The sequence below is a fragment of the Rutilus rutilus genome, assembly GCF_951802725.1.
Source record: "Rutilus rutilus genome assembly, chromosome: 13".
Taxonomy (NCBI): Eukaryota; Metazoa; Chordata; class Actinopteri; order Cypriniformes; family Leuciscidae; genus Rutilus; species Rutilus rutilus.
In genome coordinates, this window is record NC_140218.1 from 7,518,019 (window position 1) to 7,540,668 (window position 22,650).

At 34.5% G+C, this 22,650-nt stretch overlaps 2 protein-coding genes across 3 annotated transcripts in view; both read right to left on the bottom strand.

Annotated features, from left to right (window-relative positions):
* The window catches only part of LOC311302671 (uncharacterized protein), a 382,374-nt gene that overhangs the window by 5,432 nt on the left and 354,292 nt on the right, over window positions 1-22,650 (bottom strand). The window lies entirely within an intron of this gene.
* On the bottom strand, window positions 1,381-21,955 carry znf341 (zinc finger protein 341). Of its 2 annotated transcripts, none has more exons than XM_084429034.1 (16): window positions 21,899-21,950; window positions 20,301-20,408; window positions 19,093-19,274; window positions 17,713-17,862; window positions 15,797-16,003; window positions 14,338-14,512; window positions 13,712-13,802; window positions 12,752-12,957; window positions 11,603-11,778; window positions 9,702-9,910; window positions 6,033-6,129; window positions 5,028-5,160; window positions 3,992-4,103; window positions 3,839-3,909; window positions 2,783-2,983; window positions 1,381-1,821 (listed from the first exon to the last, which is right to left on the bottom strand). In XM_084429034.1, exons 1-16 carry the CDS (start codon window positions 21,927-21,929, stop codon window positions 1,568-1,570), a joined length of 2,403 nt encoding a protein of 800 aa, XP_084285160.1. In that variant the 5' UTR covers window positions 21,930-21,950; the 3' UTR covers window positions 1,381-1,567. The 2 variants fall into 2 exon arrangements, with proteins under 2 accessions (XP_084285160.1, XP_084285159.1); XM_084429033.1 differs by having other exon boundaries at window positions 1,386-1,821; window positions 13,712-13,805; window positions 21,899-21,955.

Below are 22,650 nucleotides of genomic sequence, written 5' to 3' on the forward strand. Positions count from 1 at the left end.
TAAACTGTAAGTAAATGATTTTATAATGCTTTGGCTGTAAATGATGGTTTTATATGAATGATTTCATATGGATAATGTTTTCAAAACACTCGAGTTTTGATATGTTTCTTATGAATTGATGTTAGCCAATCATAACAGTGGCCGTTTAACGTTACTGACAAGCCTTAAAGGAGCCGCGTCTTAAAAACTCATTTCAGAATGTAGAAATTAATAGTTTTTCTGCATATATATTTGGTTTTAATGTGTGTGCAAAACTGTATTAACATTATAAGTGAACCTCAAGGAACATATTAAAATAAAATAAAAAATCCATGTCATGACCCCTTTAAAAGTTGAAAATCTTTTAACTTGTTACAGCATAATAACACAATGCTTATGGCATGCATGAAACCTCACAAAACAATCCACTGACAGCCAATGAAAGCCGCTATAACCGTATAGAGATCTATCCTTTTACATTTCATTTATTTTTACTTTAGTTTTAGTAAATTTAGTACATTCATGAACTAAAAAAAACGAAAATTAGATATGTTGCCTTGGCAAGTAACTGGGGGAAAAATAACGCTTAAATTGAAGTTTTGGTTGTCTCAGTTTAGTATTATTTATATACTATTAGAGTAGTTATTAATTTGTAATTATTATTTAGAATTAACTTTTATTTTTTCATATATTGATATTTAGTAAAAAAAATTGTTGTGCTGTTTGTTTATTTTATAAAAAATGAACTGTAATAAAATGTGCTTAAGTTGAGGTTTTTCATGTAATATTTATATTTCTTTCTTTTTTTTTCAGCTTTATTTAGCCTAATTACCAAAAAATATTTGTAATAGTTTTAGTTAACAATAACAACAGCATTTTGTCAAGTTTTTGGTCAATATCTCATAAATTGCATGATTTATGGACAAGCAATAAAACAAGACATGATAACCGTACTGCAAACATGCAGAAATTCAGCTCAATATTTTATTTCTGTATCAGGTTACAGTCTGAGTTAATCTCAACAAATGCGAGAAAAAATTAATTAGCTAACAATAATGTTTTAATATAAAACATATCAAATATTAAAGATCAGCAACAGGGTTTTTGTACCCTTGACAATAATAGAAAACATCATTTATGATGCACTCATTTCATTGAGAATACCATCTCAGCAGCCGTTTATGAACACCATTTATCCATATTACACATTTAACAGAAGAATTAAATAACTTACGGTGTACACTACAGTCTGCGTGCTCACAGCATCCCAGACATTAATATTTGAACAATTTATAAAAAAATTATTAATAAAAAAATCATAAGAGTTGTTCATTTGTGAAAATGATCTTGTAAGTATAATTTACTTTTGTTGATCGCAGAGCTTTTTTTAATTTATTTTTTATAATCTAATAATCCCCCCAAAAAATCCGATAATCCAAAAGCCAATGAAAAATTCCGATTCCGATGGGAACTTCCAGGTTGGCCTACAAATTAACATCATCCCTGCACACTCCATTCGTAAACAACAGGACGCAAGTGTGTGAATTCTGGGAAATACAGCTGTGACTCTTCATCATCTAGATCTTCATCAGTCCACCGTCTGGAAGCACATGGGTTCAGAGAGCAGTCTGACGGCTCGCTCTTCTTCCTGCATGTGATCCAGTCTCGTCTCATTATTCCTCTCTTCCTCCTCCTCTTCTCTCGTCTGTTTCTCCTCTCCATCCATTCCCATGATTCCCTCCTGCTGCGTCTCGTTATCATTATCATCATTATCATCATTATCATCGCCCTCCTCTTCGCTTTCTCCGTGTTCGTCAGGCTCCATGGCAGAAGATCCGTCCCCTGAATGTGTCAGAAAAAGTTATACAGTCAAACCAAAAATGATTCAGACACCAGATATAATTTTTGATATTTTTTTACTAGTGTGTGCAGGACACTATAGTTCATTTATGTAAGTGAGGAGAGCAAAATAAAGTAAACTGTGACATGTTATACCCAAAACATCTTCATACAGCGACTACCAGTAACATTTATCAAACTTTGGGACCAAAAATTGTTCAGACACTTTGACCTGATCATGTTTTGCTGAAGTGTTTTTTCTTTAATTGCTAATGCTCTTTTCACACACAGACTGAACACAATGAAGCATTGCTTGGGCATTGGTTGAGCTAAACTGGTATTATGTAATTGTGTAGTTAAATTTAACAGCTGACAGATATTCATCATAATTCATCAGTGAGACAGTCTAACAGAAGATGGACAAAACCAGTGAAATATCAACTGAGTTCATAACTCATATTTTATTACCATCTTCTAAACTATAGCGAATAAACTGATAATGTGAGAAATGTTGAAGTGTCTGAATAACTTTTGGTTTGACTGTATATTTATAAACTCATACATAAAAATATATTTGTGAGTGAGTGTGTGTGTGTGTGTGTGTGTGTGTGTGTGTGTTTGTGAGTGAGTGATAGTGTATGCGAGTGAGTGAGTGAGTGAGTGAGTGAGTGAGAGTGTGTGTGTGTGTGTGAGAGTGAGTGTGTGAGTGAGTGAGTGAGTGAGTGAGTGAGTGAGTGAGTGAGTGAGTGAGTGAGTGTGTGTGTGTGTGTGTGTGTGTGTGTGTGTGTGTGTGTGTGTGTGTGTGTGTGTGTGAGTGAGTGAGTGAGTGAGTGTGTGTGAGTGTGTGTGAGTGAGTGAGTGAGTGAGTGAGTGAGTGAGTGAGTGAGTGAGTGAGTGTGTGTGTGTGTGTGTGTGAGTGAGTGAGTGTGTGTGTGTGTGTGTGTGTGTGTGTGTGTGTGTGTACCCTCGCTGCTGTTGTCCCGTCCCTGCGCGGCCCCCGCCAGCGGACACTTGTGATCTCTGTAGTATTTCTGGCGTGTGAAGCCTTTGTTACAGGCGGAGCAGCGGAAGCGGTAGTTGTCTGTGTGTGAGCGCTGATGCTCCAGCATATGAGCTCGACGACTGAACGACTTCTGACAGAACTGACACTTATACGGCTTTATACCTGCAGGAGAGAGAGAGACAACACACACATTTGCTTCGCACATTATTATACAGTTCCACATTACACCATGAAAAAAACTCACATATATGGCTGTCAAACGATTCAGATTTTTAATCTAATTAATTACACAATGTAGTGATTAATATAAGTAATCGCAAATTAATTGCACATCAAATTTGGCTGATAAATTTGTTATTATTGTGTTAAATGACAAAAGCATTAAATAGGCAAAAAATTTGATTTGATTCAACATGGTATTTATTATTACACATAAACTTTTAGTCTGCAACGGCCATGAGGGTGAGTAAATGATGACATCATTTAAATTTTTGGGAGAACAAACCCTTTAATGGGTTTTTTACTAATATGGAAATATGAAATAATGAAAAAAAATAATTATACTCTAAATACTGTAAGAATCTAAAGCTGCCCGTAGGTGGCGGTAAATGTCTAAACAGATGAGTCATTGAATTATTCATTTGTTTTGTTTAAACGGCTGATTCGTTCAGGAAATGTCTCTTGTTATGAATGAGTCATTGAATCATTGATTCACCCGATTGATTCGCTGCGCCGCTGTGTGTTGCTCTGGGACACACTTCTGCCCTGGCTTTATAGGCAATATTTTTGTTGACAAAAGTAACCAAAAACAGACAATATTGTGTCTAAAATATAACAATATTAATTTCTTATTTATTGAACTGTCGAATAAAATCAATATCACATTTGCACTCGTGTGATACTGCGCTCGTTACTCGTGTGATATTACTTAACTATATAAGAAAAATATGAGACCAAAACTCATACAGGTGCATATATATATATATATATTCAGATTTGAGACTTGCCCATCCTCACCTGAATGAGAGAGAATATGAGCTTTGAGTTTGTCCGGCCTGTTAAACTCTTTGGTGCAGCCCACATGAGTCCTGCAGAGGAAACACAAGAGAAATAATGAAACGTTCACATGCGACTGATGATCTCTGTGCCGATCTGACAGCTGTCACTCACCTGAAGGGACACTTGTACTTCTTGAAGGGTTCGTGAATCAGCATGTGCCTCTTCACTTTGTCCTTCCTGTTGAACGTGGCCTCGCAGACGGAGCATTTATACGGCTTCTCCCCTGCAGAACGAGAAAACCTCGCTTAACCTCACTGGAATTCACCAGATACTCCAGCAAAGCAGATTCATTCATTTACTTGTTTGTACACATGACTCAGTCTGTTGTGATTGGTCTACTCTGCTCTGATTGGTCAGATGACTCAGTCTGTTGTGATTGGTCTACTCTGCTCTGATTGGTCAGATGACTCAGTTTGTTGTGATTGGTCTACTCTGCTCTGATTGGTCAGATGACCCAGTCTGTTGTGATTGGTCTACTCTGCTCTGATTGGTCAGATGACTCAGTCTGTTGTGATTGGTCTACTCTGCTCTGATTGGTCAGATGTTCCAGTCTGTTGTGATTGGTCTACTCTGCTCTGATTGGTCAGATGGCCCAGTCTGTTGTGATTGGTCTACTCTGCTCTGATTGGTCAGATGACCCAGTCTGTTGTGATTGGTCTACTCTGCTCTGATTGGTCAGATGACCCAGTCTGTTGTGATTGGTCTACTCTGCTCTGATTGGTCAGATGACTCAGTCTGTTGTGATTGGTCTCCTCTGCTCTGATTGGTCAGATGACCCAGTCTGTTGTGATTGGTCTACTCTGCTCTGATTGGTCAGATGACCCAGTCTGTTGTGATTGGTCTACTCTGCTCTGATTGGTCAGATGACTCAGTCTGTTGTGATTGGTCTACTCTGCTGTGATTGGTCAGATGACTCAGTCTGATTGGTAGACCGCTTACAGCTTATTGATCTTTGAAATCTGCAGACTTTTTTCATTCACAAACAGCATTATTATTACACACTGCATGAAAGGTCATATCTGAAAAAGCATACTAGGGGCAATTAATCATTTCTGATGCAATTCATATACAAATTATTTAACTAGCTACATAACAATAAAACTGCATTAAAGAGTAACGGACATTTCCACCAAATAAAGCGTCACACCTGAGTGGATCTGTGTGTGTAGTTTGAGGTAGTGCTCGGTTTTGAAGAGCTTTTTACAGATCTGACACTTGAATTTGCCGCCGACGCCGTGAGTGGAGAGATGCCTCCGGAAATACCTCTCGCACGGAAACACCTGCGACATACAGACACACTGACATCGATTCTCCATTCTTCAGTGTGATTCTGTTCACAGACTCCTTCCACTAATGTTGACTAGGCTAAATCTAAAGTTAAAACGATTAAAAGTCGTTACCTGAAATAAAGCTAAAATAAAATAAAACAGGTATATTAGATAAAAAACTTAAAAAACTAAATGAAAATTTTAAATGTTGCCTTTGCAACTAACTAAAATACGTTTAAGCTGAAGTACTAAAATTACTAAAACTGAAATAAAAATAAACAAAATAAATTATAAAAATGACAAAAGCACACAAAACTACAAAAACTTAAACTAAAATTTAAACAAAAACTGAAAATATCAAAATAAAAGCTAATTCAAAATAGTAATAAATACTATTGTTTATTACTAAAAGTATTAAAATAATTTTCGTTAATTTAAATAAAACAAAATGTATATTGAAAAACTTACACTTAAAAAGTACTACAAATAAAATAAAATGTTAAAAAAAGCTAATTCAAAGTATTAATAAATACTATAACAGTGTATGAATAATACTAAAACTATTACAAATAATTGTCATTACCTGAAATAAAGCTGAAATAAAATATGAATATTAGATAAAAAAACACACAAAAAAAAACAATATAAAACTAAAACTGAAGTATTAAAATTACTAAAACAAACTGAAATAAAATAAAATAAATTAAAAATAAATAGAAATATTAATAGAAATATTAATATATATATATATATATATATATATATATATATATATATATATATATATATATATATATATATAAAAGAGCAATGGCACATAACATAATTACAAAAGACTTTAGATAAAATGAAGATGAAAACTGTAACGGTAGTATATAGAGTACCTTCATGCAGTGTGGACAGGGGTAGTTGTGTGTGGCGTTCAGCAGATGCTGTTCCAGAGCTTCTTGAGTGGAGTATTTACTCTGACACTTCATACATCTGAACACAAACACAACCAGTTCAAACAGGAGCAGTTCAAAACACTTCAACCTAAACTATCATCACTGCTGTCGCCATATTTGCTGAATGAAATTTCCCACTCATTTTTATTAACTAACATTAATGCTATAAGAACATGCTGGTTAATACATTAACTAATGTTAACAATTGAGACCGTATTGTAAAGTGTTACCAGTTATTCTGATAAGTGCATTAAAGCTGATCCATACATATATTCTTATTTTATAACAAAACAAAACAAAAAACCTACATGATGAAAAGTTTTTATTGATATTCAAATTGGGTAATGCACTGAAAAAATATATATTTTCCACAGTATTTTCATCTTTCATTTTCTCAGGATGTACTTGAGAAGCAAAATTAGATATTAGTCTTGTTTTCTGAAAAAGTGCTTAAAACAAGAACAAATATCTGCCAGTGGGCTCAGAAATATAAACTCGTTTTCTCTTTGAGTTTAGTGGATTTTTCTGACACCATTGGCAGATTTTTGTTCTTGGTTTAGCAGAAACTCTCTTAATGCCGGGTTCAGACTAAACGATATTAATGTCTGTTACGATTCTCACTTTGTCAGATTATGTGGTTTGGTGTGTCATGGACAAGAAAGATTGCGAATGACATCTGGCCCAGTTGTGGCCCACATCTCCCACATTCTTCTATGACGAATGACGGCAATGACTCAACCTGAGTGTGGCTGGCAATAGCATACATAACCAGGCCTCATCTGGGCCACACACATCAAGCCACAACTCACACTAAAACCAGCTTGATGTGTGTTGCCGCTGCCAGAATTGAGCCAAATGTACCATAGATGGCCCAGATGAGGCTCTAATATTAATATCTGGGAAGGTGTACCTAACTATGGCCGCCAGAAAGCTGTGAACAGAAGAGCTTCTGTGCTCCTATTGGTCAAAGCCATCATGGAGGGATGAATTTTTTTTTTAGCTAAGCATGCTATTCTTTCTGTCGGGACGTTGTGAAGCATTGCAGACGCCTCCACTATGACACACTAGACGATCAAAGATATCCTGCGACAATTCATCATGATCATCTCACAGTGTGTTTGCTGCCACGACCTACAGCAACTGACTAGCCAATAAAAATGCAACATGAAATTGCGTATTGATCAACGAAACATGGCGCTAAAGAGTCAAACTACTTTCCTCAAGCTCCATTTTGCAAGATTGGCGTGCCAAGTTGGCCTCTTTTCTCTAGCCATGACCGCGTCCATATTCTCCTCTTTCACTTCCTCTTCTTTTTTTCATCGCACATTAAAACCACAATTGCCAAAGTGCGATTCATCTGGCTTTATTTGTTTAACAGTAGCGCATGCTAATGACGTTTTATTCTTCTATACTAACCTACGATTCAATAGGTGTCATCATCTTACAGTCTACATACATATCGTACCCAAGTTTATTAGATCCATGTCGTATGGTGCGATTTGTAATGATTTTATAGGATTGACGAAATCGCACAGGCAGGAGAATCACCACGACACCCAACGTCAAGCGGCTCGTGCCCACATCGGGCTGATATCGTGTAGTCTGAACCTGGCAAAAGTTTTATTTATTTTTTTAGAAAACAAGACTACCGGTAGTCATTTCAAGGAAATGTATCTTGATTTAAAGTCCCCCAGTGGTGTAAATCCAGCTTTTAATGTTGTTTATGTGTCTGTGTGGTGTTTTTAATATGCTTTATGTCAAAGCATGTGTAAATTCCAGAGGCGGACAGAGTACACAGCTTCATTACTTGAGTAAAAGTACAGATACCCCTTGCTAAATTTTACTCAAGTACAAGTAAAAGTACTGCAGTCAGATGTCTACTTAAGTAAAAGTACTGAAGTACTTGTTTTTAAAAGTACTTGAGTATCAAGAGTACAAGAGTACATTTTCTAAATATTGCATTACTACTGCCACAGTGCTTACATTGGTAAACACAGCAAACACTTGAAGCGAAAACTATCATTAACTTGTTCAGAAAATTGAAATAGTCTGGCGAGGTGGGGCCACGGGTTGGCACATTCCCGGGATGGACCTGCTGCGTCTTCATCCATTGTTTCGTCCATGGTTTCGTCTCTTATCTAAATCTGACCATGGAGTTGACTTTGGCGGAAAGCTGAAGGTGATTGCTGATAGGCTGTCCCAATCAGTGGCGCCTGCACAATCCAATCACGTTTGAGAGGGAAACAACAAATTGAGGGTTTCCGAGATTTTTGTTTTTTCCTTTATCTTTTTTTTTTTTTTTTTAGAAGAAGTAACAGGTACTCACGGTTATGGATAGAAATGTAGTGGAGTAAAGAGTACAACATTTGCCTCTCAAATGTACTTGAGTAAAGTCATGAGTACTCCCCAAAAATGATACTCGAGTAAAGTACAGATCCCTCAAAATTGTACTTAAGTACTTTACTCAAGTAAATGTACTCCGTTACTATCCGGCTCTGGTAAATTCATAAGTCGACACCATTGCTGAGTATTTTCTCCTTAAAACTGCAGTGAACCAAAGACAGTCTCAAAAACACACTTTGAAATCGCAAACTACCTTGTAACCAATCAGATCAACGTGTGATCGTCAACCAGTGGATCTCTGAGCTGAGTGAGTGAGTGAGTGGAGGCGGGGCCAAATTTGCATATTCATAGAACCGCGTATACTAAATGAGGCAAGGGTGTCGAGTTACATTCAAGATATTTTTAGGTATGAAGAATTTTTCAAGGAAAAATAACGTTTAAAAATGTAATTTTGGTGATGAGTTTTAAGGGATAAAATGATCGACTACAGGGGGACTTTAAGAATGTTTAGATGTTTGTACTGGAAAATGAGACAAAAATACTGAGGAAGAACAGTGGCTATGTTTACATGCACAACTTTTGTTTCAATCTGACCGAATTCATTCCGACTGATGAATCTGAATGTAGTGTTTACATGAACGCTAAACATGTGCGCATTTATATGTCACAAGCTTCAGATCGGACATGCACACACTAAATATACAGAGTTTCCCGATGTTTGCGCATAATAGTCATTCTCATACATTGGTTCTTTATTTGTTTTAAACAGCAGACTTAATATTTATCCATTTCTGGTCATAATTTGGAGTAAATGAGCAAATGAACCATTTTGTGGAGCTGCTAATCACGCAATTAAAAATGCCCAAAACCAGTCGTCTGTGGATGAGAGTCCGAAACAAGGACTGGTGGGCCGTTGTCCTGCTCCACTTTTTAGAGTAGAATGGAGAATTTTAGAATGACAGGACACTCATTTATACGACACTTTATTCAACAGCTCGTGTCATATATCATTACGCTATTTCTACGTCATTGCACGGTCCTTTCAGTTTCGGTTTTCAATCCGATCAAGCGTTTACATGTTCTCTCGACCGGATTAGAAAAGGAATAAACCATCCCTTTCAATCCAATCGAAATTCCAATCGGATCGATTAAGGTGTTTACATCAAGGCTTAAAGGATTATTTGGTTGCATGTTAACGTAGCCAGTGTGTGTTTTTCTTGTGTTCCTGATTCCTGCTGGTGTTGTGTTGCTGTGAGCGTGTCTGACCTGTAGTAGTTGGTCTCCTTGCGCTGGTTCTGCTGCGGACAGAAGCTGTGTGAGTACTGGTGAAGGCCGAGCTCGAAGAGCGACGGGAAGACTTTACTGCACTGGTGACAGCGGTACGTCAGGTGCTCCTGGTGTGTGTGGATGTGCTCCAGAAACTGATCCAGCTTCTGGAAGGTCTGAGAGCAGCTCTTCACCACACAGCGGTACACCTGCACAACAACAACATGCGCTTAGAGTAACTTTATCCGCCCATAGGGTTGGGAATCGAAAATCCATTGGTTTAGCTGAATAATCATCTTTAAACACTGTATCTTTGTTCAGTTGTATCTATTTTTTGCGATTGCTATTTTTTTTGATTTGTTCTTTTTTAATTACTGAGTGCTTACTTGTCTCTAATAATGCTTGAAATTTATATTAGTTAAGCTAGTTGTTTTTCTATGGTATTTTTAATCCACAGGCAGAAGTTCCTTGTGTAAGTGTTCTTTGGCCTGTTGATTTTTGTTCATGATATTGAGCTACAAATAAATGTTTAGCAATAAGACTAAATGTGAGTATCTTTATTTTTTATTTTTTACCTTATTGGAATTGAAATTAGCAATCGATAGGAATTGGAATCGATAAGCAGAATCGAAATCGGGAATCGTTAAAATTCAAACGACACCCGACCCTCTCCGTCCATCACTTAGACAGGGTGTAAAACAGCAAACCACACTTGATTTTTACATGCCATTTGGGCTTGGGTAAATCTGCGATGAAAGATGTTTTTAAAGAAATTTAAATTTTTACTTTGTCTTGTTTTTCTGTAAAAAAATTATCGGTTACACTTTGCAATAAGGTTTAAATATTTTAGTTACCATGAACTAACAATGAACAGAACTTGTAAAGCATTTATTAATATTAGTTAATGTTAATTTCAACATTTAATAATATTCACTCTTTAATCTGTTGGACTTCATCTGACATGACTGTATTTTGATAAACCAACATTAACAGAAGAACTGGGTATAAATACTAATGGGATCTTGTGTAATGTAAAATGTTTTCTGAGAATACATCTTTAGTTTGTTTTTTCCTAAATAAAAATTATTAATTTTAAGTATTAACATCAGTAGACATTACAAAATATAAAAAAAATTATATAAAAAAAAAACATTTTCTTAAAGAAATAACCAATAATTTTATGTTTTTGCTCACTAAGGCTCCATTTATTTGACCAAAAATACAGTAGAAATTGTGAAATATTATTACTATTTAAAATAACTGTTTTCTATGTGAATATATAGTAAAATGTAATTTATTCCTGTGATCAAAGCTGAATTTTCAGCATCATTACTCCAGTCTTCAGTGTCACATGATCCTTCAGAAATCAGTATAATATGATTTGATGCTCAAGAAACATTTATGATTATTATCAATGTTGAAAACAGTTGTGCTGCTTCATATTTCAGTGGAAACATTTGTTTTCATGATTCTTTGAAGAAAGGCCAAAAGAACAATTTAATCAATTTAATGCATCCTTGCTGAATAAAAGTATTAATTTCTTCCAAAAAAAAAATCTTACTGACCCCAAACTTTTGAATGCTAGAGTACAGTATATTTTTAAAAGCATCCTTAAAACAAGATACATTTACCTGAAAAGCAAAACTGTCTTAGATATGCTAATAACAAGTTTTCAGAGAATACACCTTTAGTTGTTTGTTATTCCTCAGTAGATTTCGGCTGAAAGCAGAAAAAATGCTATAATAAGGTTAGAAAAAATAATATCTTATGCATTTTTGCTTCTCAAGTTAAATCATCTTATTTTCAATGGAAAACAAGTACGAAAATAATTTTTGCGGTGTAAATTTGGTTGATATTTAATATTTTGACCTGTCTGTAATTGTAAGTGACAGATGTGGTACCTGCTCGTTTTTGTGCTGGGTCATGTGGGACTTCAGCTGGAAGTATGTGCTGAACTTGTCCGAGCAGAACTGGCACTGATATGAGCTGTCGATGAGGATGATCTGCTTGTTCGTGTTCGTCCCGTCGCTCTGCTTCTCCTCCGTCTCCTGGACCTCAGCGTCCGGCTCTTCGATGGCTAAAGACCAGGCCAGACTTTATATCATTTTCAGAGCACTGGGTATTGACACAAATCTAACGATTCCATTCACAAAGTTACGATTCAGTCCCGATCGCTATTTAACTTAATTCTGTATCGATTCATTTGGATGTACAGTCAAACCAAAATGTATTCAGACACCTTCAACATTTCTCACATTATCACAGTCCCCCTGTGGTGAAAATCCAGCTTTTAATGTTGTTTATGTGTCTATGTGGTGTTTTTAATATGCTTTAAGACAAACCATGTGTAAATTCATAAGTCGACACCATTGCTGAGTATTTCCTCCTTAAAACTGCAGTGAACCAAAGACAGTCTCAAAAACACACTTTGAAATCGCTGGTGTTTCTGACGTCACAAACTACCTTGTAACCAATCAGATCAACGTGTGATCGTCAACCAGTGGATCTCTGAGCTGAGTGAGTGAGTGGAGGCGGGGCTCATTTGCATATTCATAGAACCACGCATACTTAATGAGGCAAGAGTGTAGAGTTACATTCAAGATATTTTAAGGCATGAAGATTTTTTTTTCAAGGAAAAAACTTTTAAATGTATAATTTTGGAGTTTTAAGGGATACAATTATTGCAAAATAATTGGGGGACTTTATGCAAAAAATCTCAAATCAAGATTTTTTTCCCTCCTCTTTTTATTCGACAAAAACAAAGAGTTATAAAATTTTTTGATAAAGTTTAGATTTTTTAACTACATTTTAGTCTCGTCTTGTTTCTTCAACGATATTGCATGTTGATTATAGTCACAGTTATCGTTTAATGAGGGTGTCGTCTCGTTACAATCTCTGTTACTTTAATCTCCTATTATCACTGTAAAGCCGCTTTGAAACAATCTATATTGTTAAAAGCGCTGTATAAATGAAGGTGACGACTTTAAATTGGAACATTAAGTCCACACTAGAGGCTTAGTAACTCTGTGGACTGGCTGGTCTCATCTCACCTTGCTCCTGCTCCTCTTCCTCCGTCGGCTGTGAGTTTTGATGGTTGTTGAGAGGAAGCACACGGACAGTGATGGGCATCCTAGAGGCGGTGCTGTGAACCCCGGCGGGCCAAACCTTGTGCGTCTGCATGTGTTTCTTCACGTTAGACTTCTGAGCAAAGGCTCGGCCGCACACGATACACTGAAATGGCTTCTCACCCGTGTGACTGCAGAGAGGACAGCGTCACTAAGGCTCTGTTTATGCTCTGTTCACGGGGGTTTTAGCATCAAAACATTTCAGTTTCATGCCGTTTCAAGGGTTAGTTCACCCAAAAATGAAAATTCTGTCAGTAATTACTCGCCCTCATGTTGTTCCAACCCCGTAAGACCTTCGTTCATCTTCGGAACACAAATTAAGATATTTTTGATTAAATCTGAGAGCTTTCTGTCCCTCCATAGGCTTCACTCTGAGTGAGTTGACGTAGTGTAACAGCGCAGCGCTTTTGGGTTGTACGTCAGAACGTAGGCTCACTATTGGCCGATGCTGTCATGTGTGTGATGCGTGTGATGCTGGCCAATAGTGAGCCTACGTTCTGACGTACAACCCAGAAGCACTGCGCTGTTACACTACGTCAACTCACTCAGAGAAACACAGAAGGAAATTAATAGTGGAATAAAGTCGTTATTTTTGTTTATTCTCGTCGCTTGATAAACTCAAGGTTGAGCCACTGCAGTCACTTGGACTATTTTAATGATGTCTTTACTAACTTTTTGGGCCGGCAGATATCTTGCAGCCTATGGAGGAGTGAGACAGCTCTCAGATTTCATCAAAAATATCTTAATTTGTGATCCGAAGATGAACGAAATACGGGATTGGAACAACATGAGGGTGAGTAATTACTGACAGAATGTTCATTTTTGGGTGAACTATCCCTTTAATATCATGATTTTTAGACCCCTGATATAAATCATATCACTTACCTTCTTATGTGCTGCTGGAGGTCAAAGTTCTTGGTAAACACTTTGTCACAGTAATTGCACTTGAGCTTCTGGGCTTTTCCTTTGGTTTGTCCTGCTGGAACAGAATAAGGTTGTTTTTACTTTAAATAAAGCAGTCATGTCACAAATTTCCTTCAATGGATGTTCCTGCAATTGTAAGTTGCTTAGCGTACAAAAGTTTAGGGTTGGTAAGTGTTTTTTTTTTTTTTTTACTCTTCTGCTCACCAAGGCTGCATTTATTTGACCAAAAGTACAGTAATTTAAAATATATATATATATTAGAATGTAAAATAGCTGCTTTCTATGTGCATATACTGTATGTTAAACTGTAATTTATTCCTGTGATCAAAGCTGAGTTTTCATTACTCCAGTCTTGAGAGTCACATGATCATTCAGAAATCGTTCTAATATGACTAATTCTGATTAATATTACTATTTATTTGAAATAGAAATCTTTAGTAACTTAATAAATGTCTTTGCTGTCACTTTTGATCAACTTAATGCATCCTTGCTGAATAAAAATCAAACTCTAAACAGTAGTACTTGCTTATTGAAATACATATTGTATATTTCAGCAGGTTTGCTGGTGTAGATGATGTATAAACTACCATCCTGTGTTTTCTTGGAGGTTCTGGCTCTCTTAGGGATGATAACCTTGTCGTATTCGCCCAGCTCGGAGAGGTTTGTGCTGATGGTGCAGCTCTTGTTTTTGGCGGTGTGTTTTCCTGGACTGTAAACCGGAGCGGCGCTGAACACCTGGCCCTCCACACACTGACTGGGGATCTGTCACAGCAGGTCATTAAATGCTCAACAATTACTTAAACCTGCATCAGTGTGTATATATATATATATTTATCATATTTGTTTTTATTTATTAACCAGACAATGCCTTGATTTATTAATAATAATAATAATTCATCTTTATTTATATGCAACACCTATTTAAAGCTGTTCACAAATATTTCAGAATATAAATATTAGTGCTGTCAAATCGATTAATCACGATTAATCACATCTAAAAAATGTGTAAAGGTAATATATATATATATGTGTGTGTGTGTGTATATATATATATATATACACATACATATATATTTACAAACTTTTGTAAGATGATTAATGGCGATTAATCGATTTGACAGCACTAATTACAACAAATTTACTTACAAAGTCATAATTATATTTTCAACCAGTGTTGGTTTGTTAAGTAAAACAAATATTATTAAAAGAAATTATAATTGTAATTGAAATAAAGCTAATAATAATTACACTAAATAAAAGATAAATATATCAGCTATTATAATAAATATAGATGAAAAACTTAAATTAAAAATGTTGCAAGTAATGTTACTGTGCTACAATTACAAAACTAAAATTAAATAAATTAAAGCTAAATAGCATTAAAAACAAACACTATTAGCAGTGCTGTTATTGTTAACTAACACTTAAACTTTTAAAAATAGTTTTCATTAATTAAATAGAGCTGGAAAAAGTCAGTATTAGATGAAAAACCTAAATTAAAAAACATGAGAAAATTATGTTAAATGTTTTCTATGCAAATAACTGAAATAAAAAAGTGCACGTTGAAGTACTAAAATTACTAAAACTGAAATAAAATAAATTAAAGCTAAAATAATATTAAAAAACAAACTGATACAAATAACAAAAGCACATATAATTACTAAACCTTAATCTAAAATTAAAATGGAAACGGGAAATATAAAATAAAATCAGATTCAAAATAATTAATACCATAATATTATATAAATAATACTAAAATTACACTTCCTACATAACAAAATTACTAAACCTTAAGCTAAAATGAAAAAACTGAAAATAAAGAAGCTAAAAGCTAACTCAAAATATTAATAAATACTATAATAGTGTATAAATAATACAAAAAATAACATTGACATTAATAATCTAGGTAATAATAATATTCAGAACATGAAACGGTAAATTATATTAGTTTAGATTTTACAATCTCTGTCAAACTGTCAAAACAGCTGTATTTCGCTATTTTAATACTGGTGAAATTAGCATTAGATTAGTGAGCGTGCGCTGTACCTGAATGGACTGAAAGGACTGAAGCCCCAGTGCGGTTCCCTCCGCAGTACCGGCTCCGGCCATAGAGGGCAGTGTGCTGTACACCTGCACCACTGAGTTACTGTGGCTGGAGGACACCTGTGAGGAGAGGGGCGTGGCCTGTGTGGGGGGGAGGGGCTGATGATGGTGCTGGAGGTATGAGGATCCCGCGTGCATGCTGAGATTGCTCTGAAAATCACCAGGTCAAAGGTCACCATTTCATTTATCCAATCGAGTGCGCAACAGTCGGGTTCCGGTGTGGTGAAGTGTCGAGTCCCAGCAAACTTAATGTAATCAATCAAACTTTAATTCATGTAATAATCTTTACATAATCCTGATTATTTTTATAGTTAAAGGGAAAGAAATTGCATTTTTAGGTATGTTTTGCGACATTGTTAATTGTTATTAAGGCATAATATATATATATATTTTTAATTACAACCATGTCATGTCAAAATTAATTTTTTTCATTGTTATCTAAGTTTTTTATCGAAACATATCGTAGATGGTGAAAAAAAAAAAACGTAATCTGTAATCATTTCGGAAAGCTGTATGCTATGCTAATATCTAAGCTAACAAAAAAAACCACTATGAACAAGAAATGTTTAATTTCACAATCTATAACTTCGGTATATGAAACATATATGTTAAAAGACATTAATGGTCATTATAACATAGTTCAAACGACTTATATAATAAAGAGATATCTGATTTATAACCAGGCACTAAAGCGATTACCAATAAATTGTGCTCTGAACCAATCGGATTGCGTGGGTCCTAAGCTGGGGCTCATCTCTTCACCACACCAGAAGCAAAAACTCTATTGATTACCTCTTATAACTTATAAAGCTTTACAGACAGACCTGTTGTTAATTACGAAGTTGGCAATGGTTTATGCTTTGTTGAAGCCATCAGTTTGCATTATTTCAACTTAATTTGTACAAATAATCATGTTTAACAGCAGAATTCCTGGTGGAAAGCTATATTACTCGTGATGCTTTACAGAAAATTCAACCAATCAGAGAGTCACGGTGAGCAAATTGTGCCAAAAGAGCTCTTTAGCTCCGCCCACTCCCATGAAGCACAGCAAAAGTCTCACTACGCTCTCAAAATACTTAAATATTTGTTTATATATATATATATTAGTGCTGTCAAACCCATTCATCTCGATTAATCGCATCTAACATAAAAGTTTGTAAATACATATATATGTGTGTGTGTGTGTGTATGTATGCTATATATATATATATATTGCAATAAACGTAAAATAGTTTCTAAAGATTCAATCAACAAATACAAATAAAGTTTTAGATTTCACCATCATTTTTATCTGCTTATATCAATGCTTCATGAGAGTGTAGTTCTCTTTCTCATTAAAGTCGTTAAGTTCATAGTTTCGTCTGATTTTCTGACTTTTTTCCCCTCAAATCAAAGTTTGTAATGTTATGATTCTCCTCGTAGCTTCATGACTTATTACGCTTTAACAAACACTTTTCTTAAATCCCTATGGGATAAATGAATGAGAAAAATACCTCCGGAACAGAGCTGTTGAAAAATGGGCAGGACTAATGCACTATTCTCAGTCATTATGAAATCATTTATATGTGCACATCTTTTTATTTTATTTTTAATTATTCATGTTCCTTGTAATCTCGAATAATCAGGATAACTTCCCCTTCCTCCTTCACAGCATCTCTTCTCTGATAATGAGGGCGGGGCAACCTGTCACTCACATCAGATCCACCAATAGCAAACCACAACCATCCAATCAAATCCACAAACCTACATTTGTTCTTGTTTGAGAAGCTGTTTCACTCGGATATACGTCTCACAATAGAGAAGAAAATAATATTATAACTTTTGTTTCATGCCGAGTTGAACCCTCACCCAGTGTTTACCTGTACGGATCCCTGCATGGCTGCCATTGGCTGATCCAGAGAGCTGAACGCTGATATGGCCGACATCAGGACCTCGTCACTAACCAACACGTTTCCCTGGACCAGCGTGTGTGTGAGCGGAGACTGCGGTACAGTGATGTACGTCGACACCTTGAGGAATATACAAACCCAATCAATATTAGTACTCAATATCAGCCAGTCTCATAGTGTCTTATAGTGGTTCATAGTGTCTCATAGTGGTTCATAGTGTCTTATAGTGGTTCATAGTGTCTCATAGTGGTTCATAGTGTCTTATAGTGGTTCATAGTGTCTCATAGTGGTTCATAGTGGTTCATAATGTCTCATAGTGTCTAATAGTGGTTCATAGTGTCTAATAGTGGTTCATAGTGTCTAATAGTGGTTCATAATGTCTCATAGTGTCTAATAGTGGTTCATAGTGTCTCATAGTGTTTCATAGTCTCTCATAGTGGTTCATAGTGTATCATAGTGTCTCATAGTGGTTCATAGTGTATCACAGTGGTTCATAGTGTATCATAGTGTGTTATAGTGTCTCATAGTGTGTTATAGTGTCTAATAGTGGTTCATAGTGTCTCATAGTGGTTCATAGTGTGTCATAGTGTCTAATAGTTGTTCATAGTGTCTCATAGTGGTTCATAGTGTCTCATAGTGGTTCATAGTGTCTCATAGTGGTTTAGTGTGTCATAGTGTCTAATAGTTGTTCATAGTGTCTAATAGTGGTTTATAGTGTCTAATAGTGGTTCATAGTGTCTAATAGTTGTTCATAGTGTCTAATAGTGGTTTATAGTGTGTTATAGTGTCTCATAGTGGTTCATAGTGTGTCATAGTGTCTAATAGTGTATCATAGTGTCTCATAGTGGTTCATAGTGTGTCATAGTGTCTAATAGTGTATCATAGTGTCTCATAGTGGTTCATAGTGTGTTATAGTGTCTCATAGTGGTTCATAGTGTGTTATAGTGTCTAATAGTGGTTCATAGTGTCTCATAGTGGTTCATAGTGTCTAATAGTTGTTCATAGTGGTTCATAGTGTCTCATAGTGGTTCATAGTGTGTTATAGTGTCTAATAGTGGTTCATAGTGTCTCATAGTGGTTCATAATGTGTCATAGTGTCTAATAGTTGTTTATAGTGTCTCATAGTGGTTCATAGTGTCTCATAGTGTCTCATAGTGGTTCATAGTGTCTCATAGTGGTTCATAGTGTGTCATAGTGTCTAATAGTTGTTCATAGTGTCTAATAGTGGTTTATAGTGTCTAATAGTGGTTCATAATGTCTGATAGTGTCTCATAGTGGTTCATAGTGTCTAATAGTGTTTAAAAGTGGTTCATAGTGTCTCGTAGTGGTTCTTCAGCAGGTGAGCTGTACCTGTCTGTTAGCGGGTCCAGTGCTGATGGACGGGACGGAGGTGTAGGCGTTGTTGGAGGCCAGAGAGACGGTGGCCAGAGACGGCGTGTTGGACTGACACTGTTCACGCTTGTGTGTCATGAATGCCGGTAAAGAGTTGAACTGCTTCTTACATTTCCCACACAGAAAGACGTCATCATCATCTGCAGGTGTCATGTGACATACAAGAATAATCACAGAGTTTTGAGAAAAAAGAACGGACTGAAAAAGCATTCAGAAAGGCACAATTACACTGTTTATGCTACAAATCAGTGTTGTTATTGTTAACTAAAACTAAAATATAATTAATAGATTTAGGTATTTGAAATAAAGCTGAAATAAAATAAATATTAGACAACTAACTGAAATAAATAAGTTGAAGAGCAAAAATTACAACTAAATAAAAAGACAAATTAAAATGACAAAATAAATATATATAAAAATCATTATATATGTATTTACAAATTTTATCATTAGTTGTTATCATTAACTAAAACTATTATTAATCCTTTTAGGTAATTAAAATAAAGCTGAAATAAAATATATTTAAATATTAGATGAAAACAAATGTTAACGTAAATAAATAAGTTTAAATATTAAAATTACTAAGACTAAAACTGAAATAAAAATAAAGCTAAATAGAAATGTAAAAAAAAAATGCACAAACGCATGACAAAATGACTAAAACAAATTAAAATTACAATTAAAACTGAAAATATAAACAAATATTTTAAACAATACTATGAAATATTTAATACTACTAAATATTTAAATCAATACTATGTATATAAAAATCACTGTTATTAAAACCTATTGTTTTAGGTAAATATATAGCTTATATATAGCTGAAATATGAAGCTGCAATAAAACATAAATATTAGATAACTTAAAAAACCCTGAAAACTAACTGAAATAAAATAAGTTAAAATTGAAATAATAAAACGACTAAAATTTAAATAAAATATATTTAAACCTTAAAAGAACTAAGAAAAATGACAAAAATAAATACATTTAATAACTTAATTACTAAGACTTAAACTAAAATTAAAATATATATCAAAATAAAAGCTAATTCAAAATATTAATAAATACTATAATAGTATATAAATAACACTGATACAAAAGCACACTTTGCCTTTAACAGACAGGTTACATATACTACATTATAATAATGCATGAATAAGTCTCACCCATTGGCTGGATGGTCGTTCCTGAGACATTTTGTGAGCCCGGATCCAAAACACCCCCTTGACTGTCCAACAGTGACTGGACATTGAGCACCGTCTGATTGTCCATGCCTTAAACAGGACAAATATGACTTGATCAATAAATCAATCCATCAATTATTCAACAAACCAACCACTTTCTACCTGACAATTTGGCCAGTTCAAAATCCATTACAGGACTGTTACTTGAGTTAATCATTATTGCATGACTCTCTGCAATACTTGATTCTAATTGGTCAAACGCAGCATTATGCAAATATATTTGTAAAATGACACTAAACTGTTTCTCAAGCACTTGTTTCCTACATTTCTGTGGCAGTTAGTTGTCTTTAAGTCCCGTTCCTGTGAAACTAAAATCAATATTTCACACTCATTTCTTTTTTATATATTTATTATTTAATTAATTTGATATACAATATATAGTGCTGTCAAATCGATTAATCACATCTAACATAAGTTTGTGTGTATATATATATATATATATATATATATATAATATATATATATATATATATACAGTATGTGTGTGTGTGTATAATATATAGTATATGTATGTATGTATGTATATATATATATATATATATATATACACACATACAGTATATACTCTATACACACATTATATATTTACAAACTTGTATGTAAGGTGCGATTAATCAATTTGACAGCACTATATACAGTATATACAGTGTTGGTGTAATGCATTACTTAATTTATTACTGTAATTTAATTACTTTCCCCATGAAAAAGTAAAGTAAGGGATTACTCTTAATTTTCTGTTATTTAATTACAGTTACTTCTGATGTAATTGCATTAAATACTGTATAGACGAACAATTCTATATAAAACAATAGTGGATTTAACATCAAAATTTAACATCTAATGTTAAATCAATGTATGTTTGTAATGTAACATTCTCCCTTTAAACACTTTGGTCAGATTAAGAGTAATATATGCAATTTTATATTATTTATTTGAAAGAATTATATATATATAGAGAGAGAGAGAGAGAGAGAGAGAGATACCAATCATTTAAAAGATTATCATACAATCAAGTGACCATTTCCTTCTATCACACTACCAAGTCTACTATCAGTTTAGGAAAAGAGAATATCTGTAACATAAAAACAATCAATTGTGGACACAAACATAACTACTTATACCAAATATGAATATCTATTTCCCTCAAACATGAGAGTGTTCGTGTGTTTAGTGGCTTTTCCAGTGACGTGTCTCTCTCCCTCCGCCATGATCGCACGAGGCTGTTATTCCGATCGCTCTTCCTCCCTCCTCTACATCAATCTCTCCTCAGATACATTACACTCAATACATCAGATCCACCGCAACCCTGTGCTATTATTATTATTATTTATATATATTTAAAAAAAAATACTATTTTACTATTCAAGCACAATGACATTTACATGAAGCGAAACAACTGTGTAAAATGTGTTTCTTTGGCCTGTTCGTGTCGCGCGCGCATGCATTCTCACTGCAAACATAAAATAATACATTATAGCTTGTGCATATGCTGGAGGATTTTAAATAAAGTGCATTAATACCTTCCAGAACCTCAAATATTGCCTGCGCCATCTTGTAGCTCCTCTGTGTATAACGCCAGCAGTGGGCGGGGTTTATTAATGTTACAATATAACAATCATTCACGCTGAACCGAAAGTTTACATGTTTTAGATAGATAGATTTTTTATTTTATTTGACAGTGGCACTGTTACATATGTTACATGTAGTTATTATAGTAATAACAGGAAATTGTGCATAGTTAGCCTACATGCAACTAACCCTAAACCAAACCTTAACCCTAACAACCCTTATTATAGTGAAAGTATATAGTTAATTACTATTACTTTTATAATTGTATAACACTGTAACAAGGACACGTTAAAATAAAGTGTTATTAAGATGTCAATATTTTTATACATAAAGGAATTTCGCATTTGCGGTGAATTAAAGCTTTAATAATCTTTAAAAAAATATTTTAATAAATTACAATTAAATGTGGAATAGATTCATATATATTTAATTACTCTAAAGCATCTTTCTAATTTGTGCCAAAACAACATGATTTAAATCTTTTTTTGAATTTGATATAAAATTAATGCTGAGATCACATAGACTAATACAATTCACAACCATTTTATAATTAGGGACCCAAAAAGCTTTATTACACGATTAGATAAAAAGATAAGCAAGACGGTTCTTTATTTCTATATCTATTTATTATGACATTTTCAACAGATTGAAGTGACTTTCATAACGATGTTGTTTATCTATCACCATTACTTAAAATAAAATA

Coding starts and splice junctions, on each gene's coding strand:
- znf341 (XM_084429033.1), bottom strand. CDS start 21,929: ATGGCGCAGGCAATATTTGAGGTTCTGGAAG. Junction 11,779..12,751: donor GGAAGAGGAGCAGGAGCAAG/GTGAGATGAGAC, acceptor CCTGGTCTTTAG/CCATCGAAGAGCCGGACGCT. Junction 1,822..2,782: donor ACGGGACAACAGCAGCGAGG/GTACACACACAC, acceptor TGACACATTCAG/GGGACGGATCTTCTGCCATG.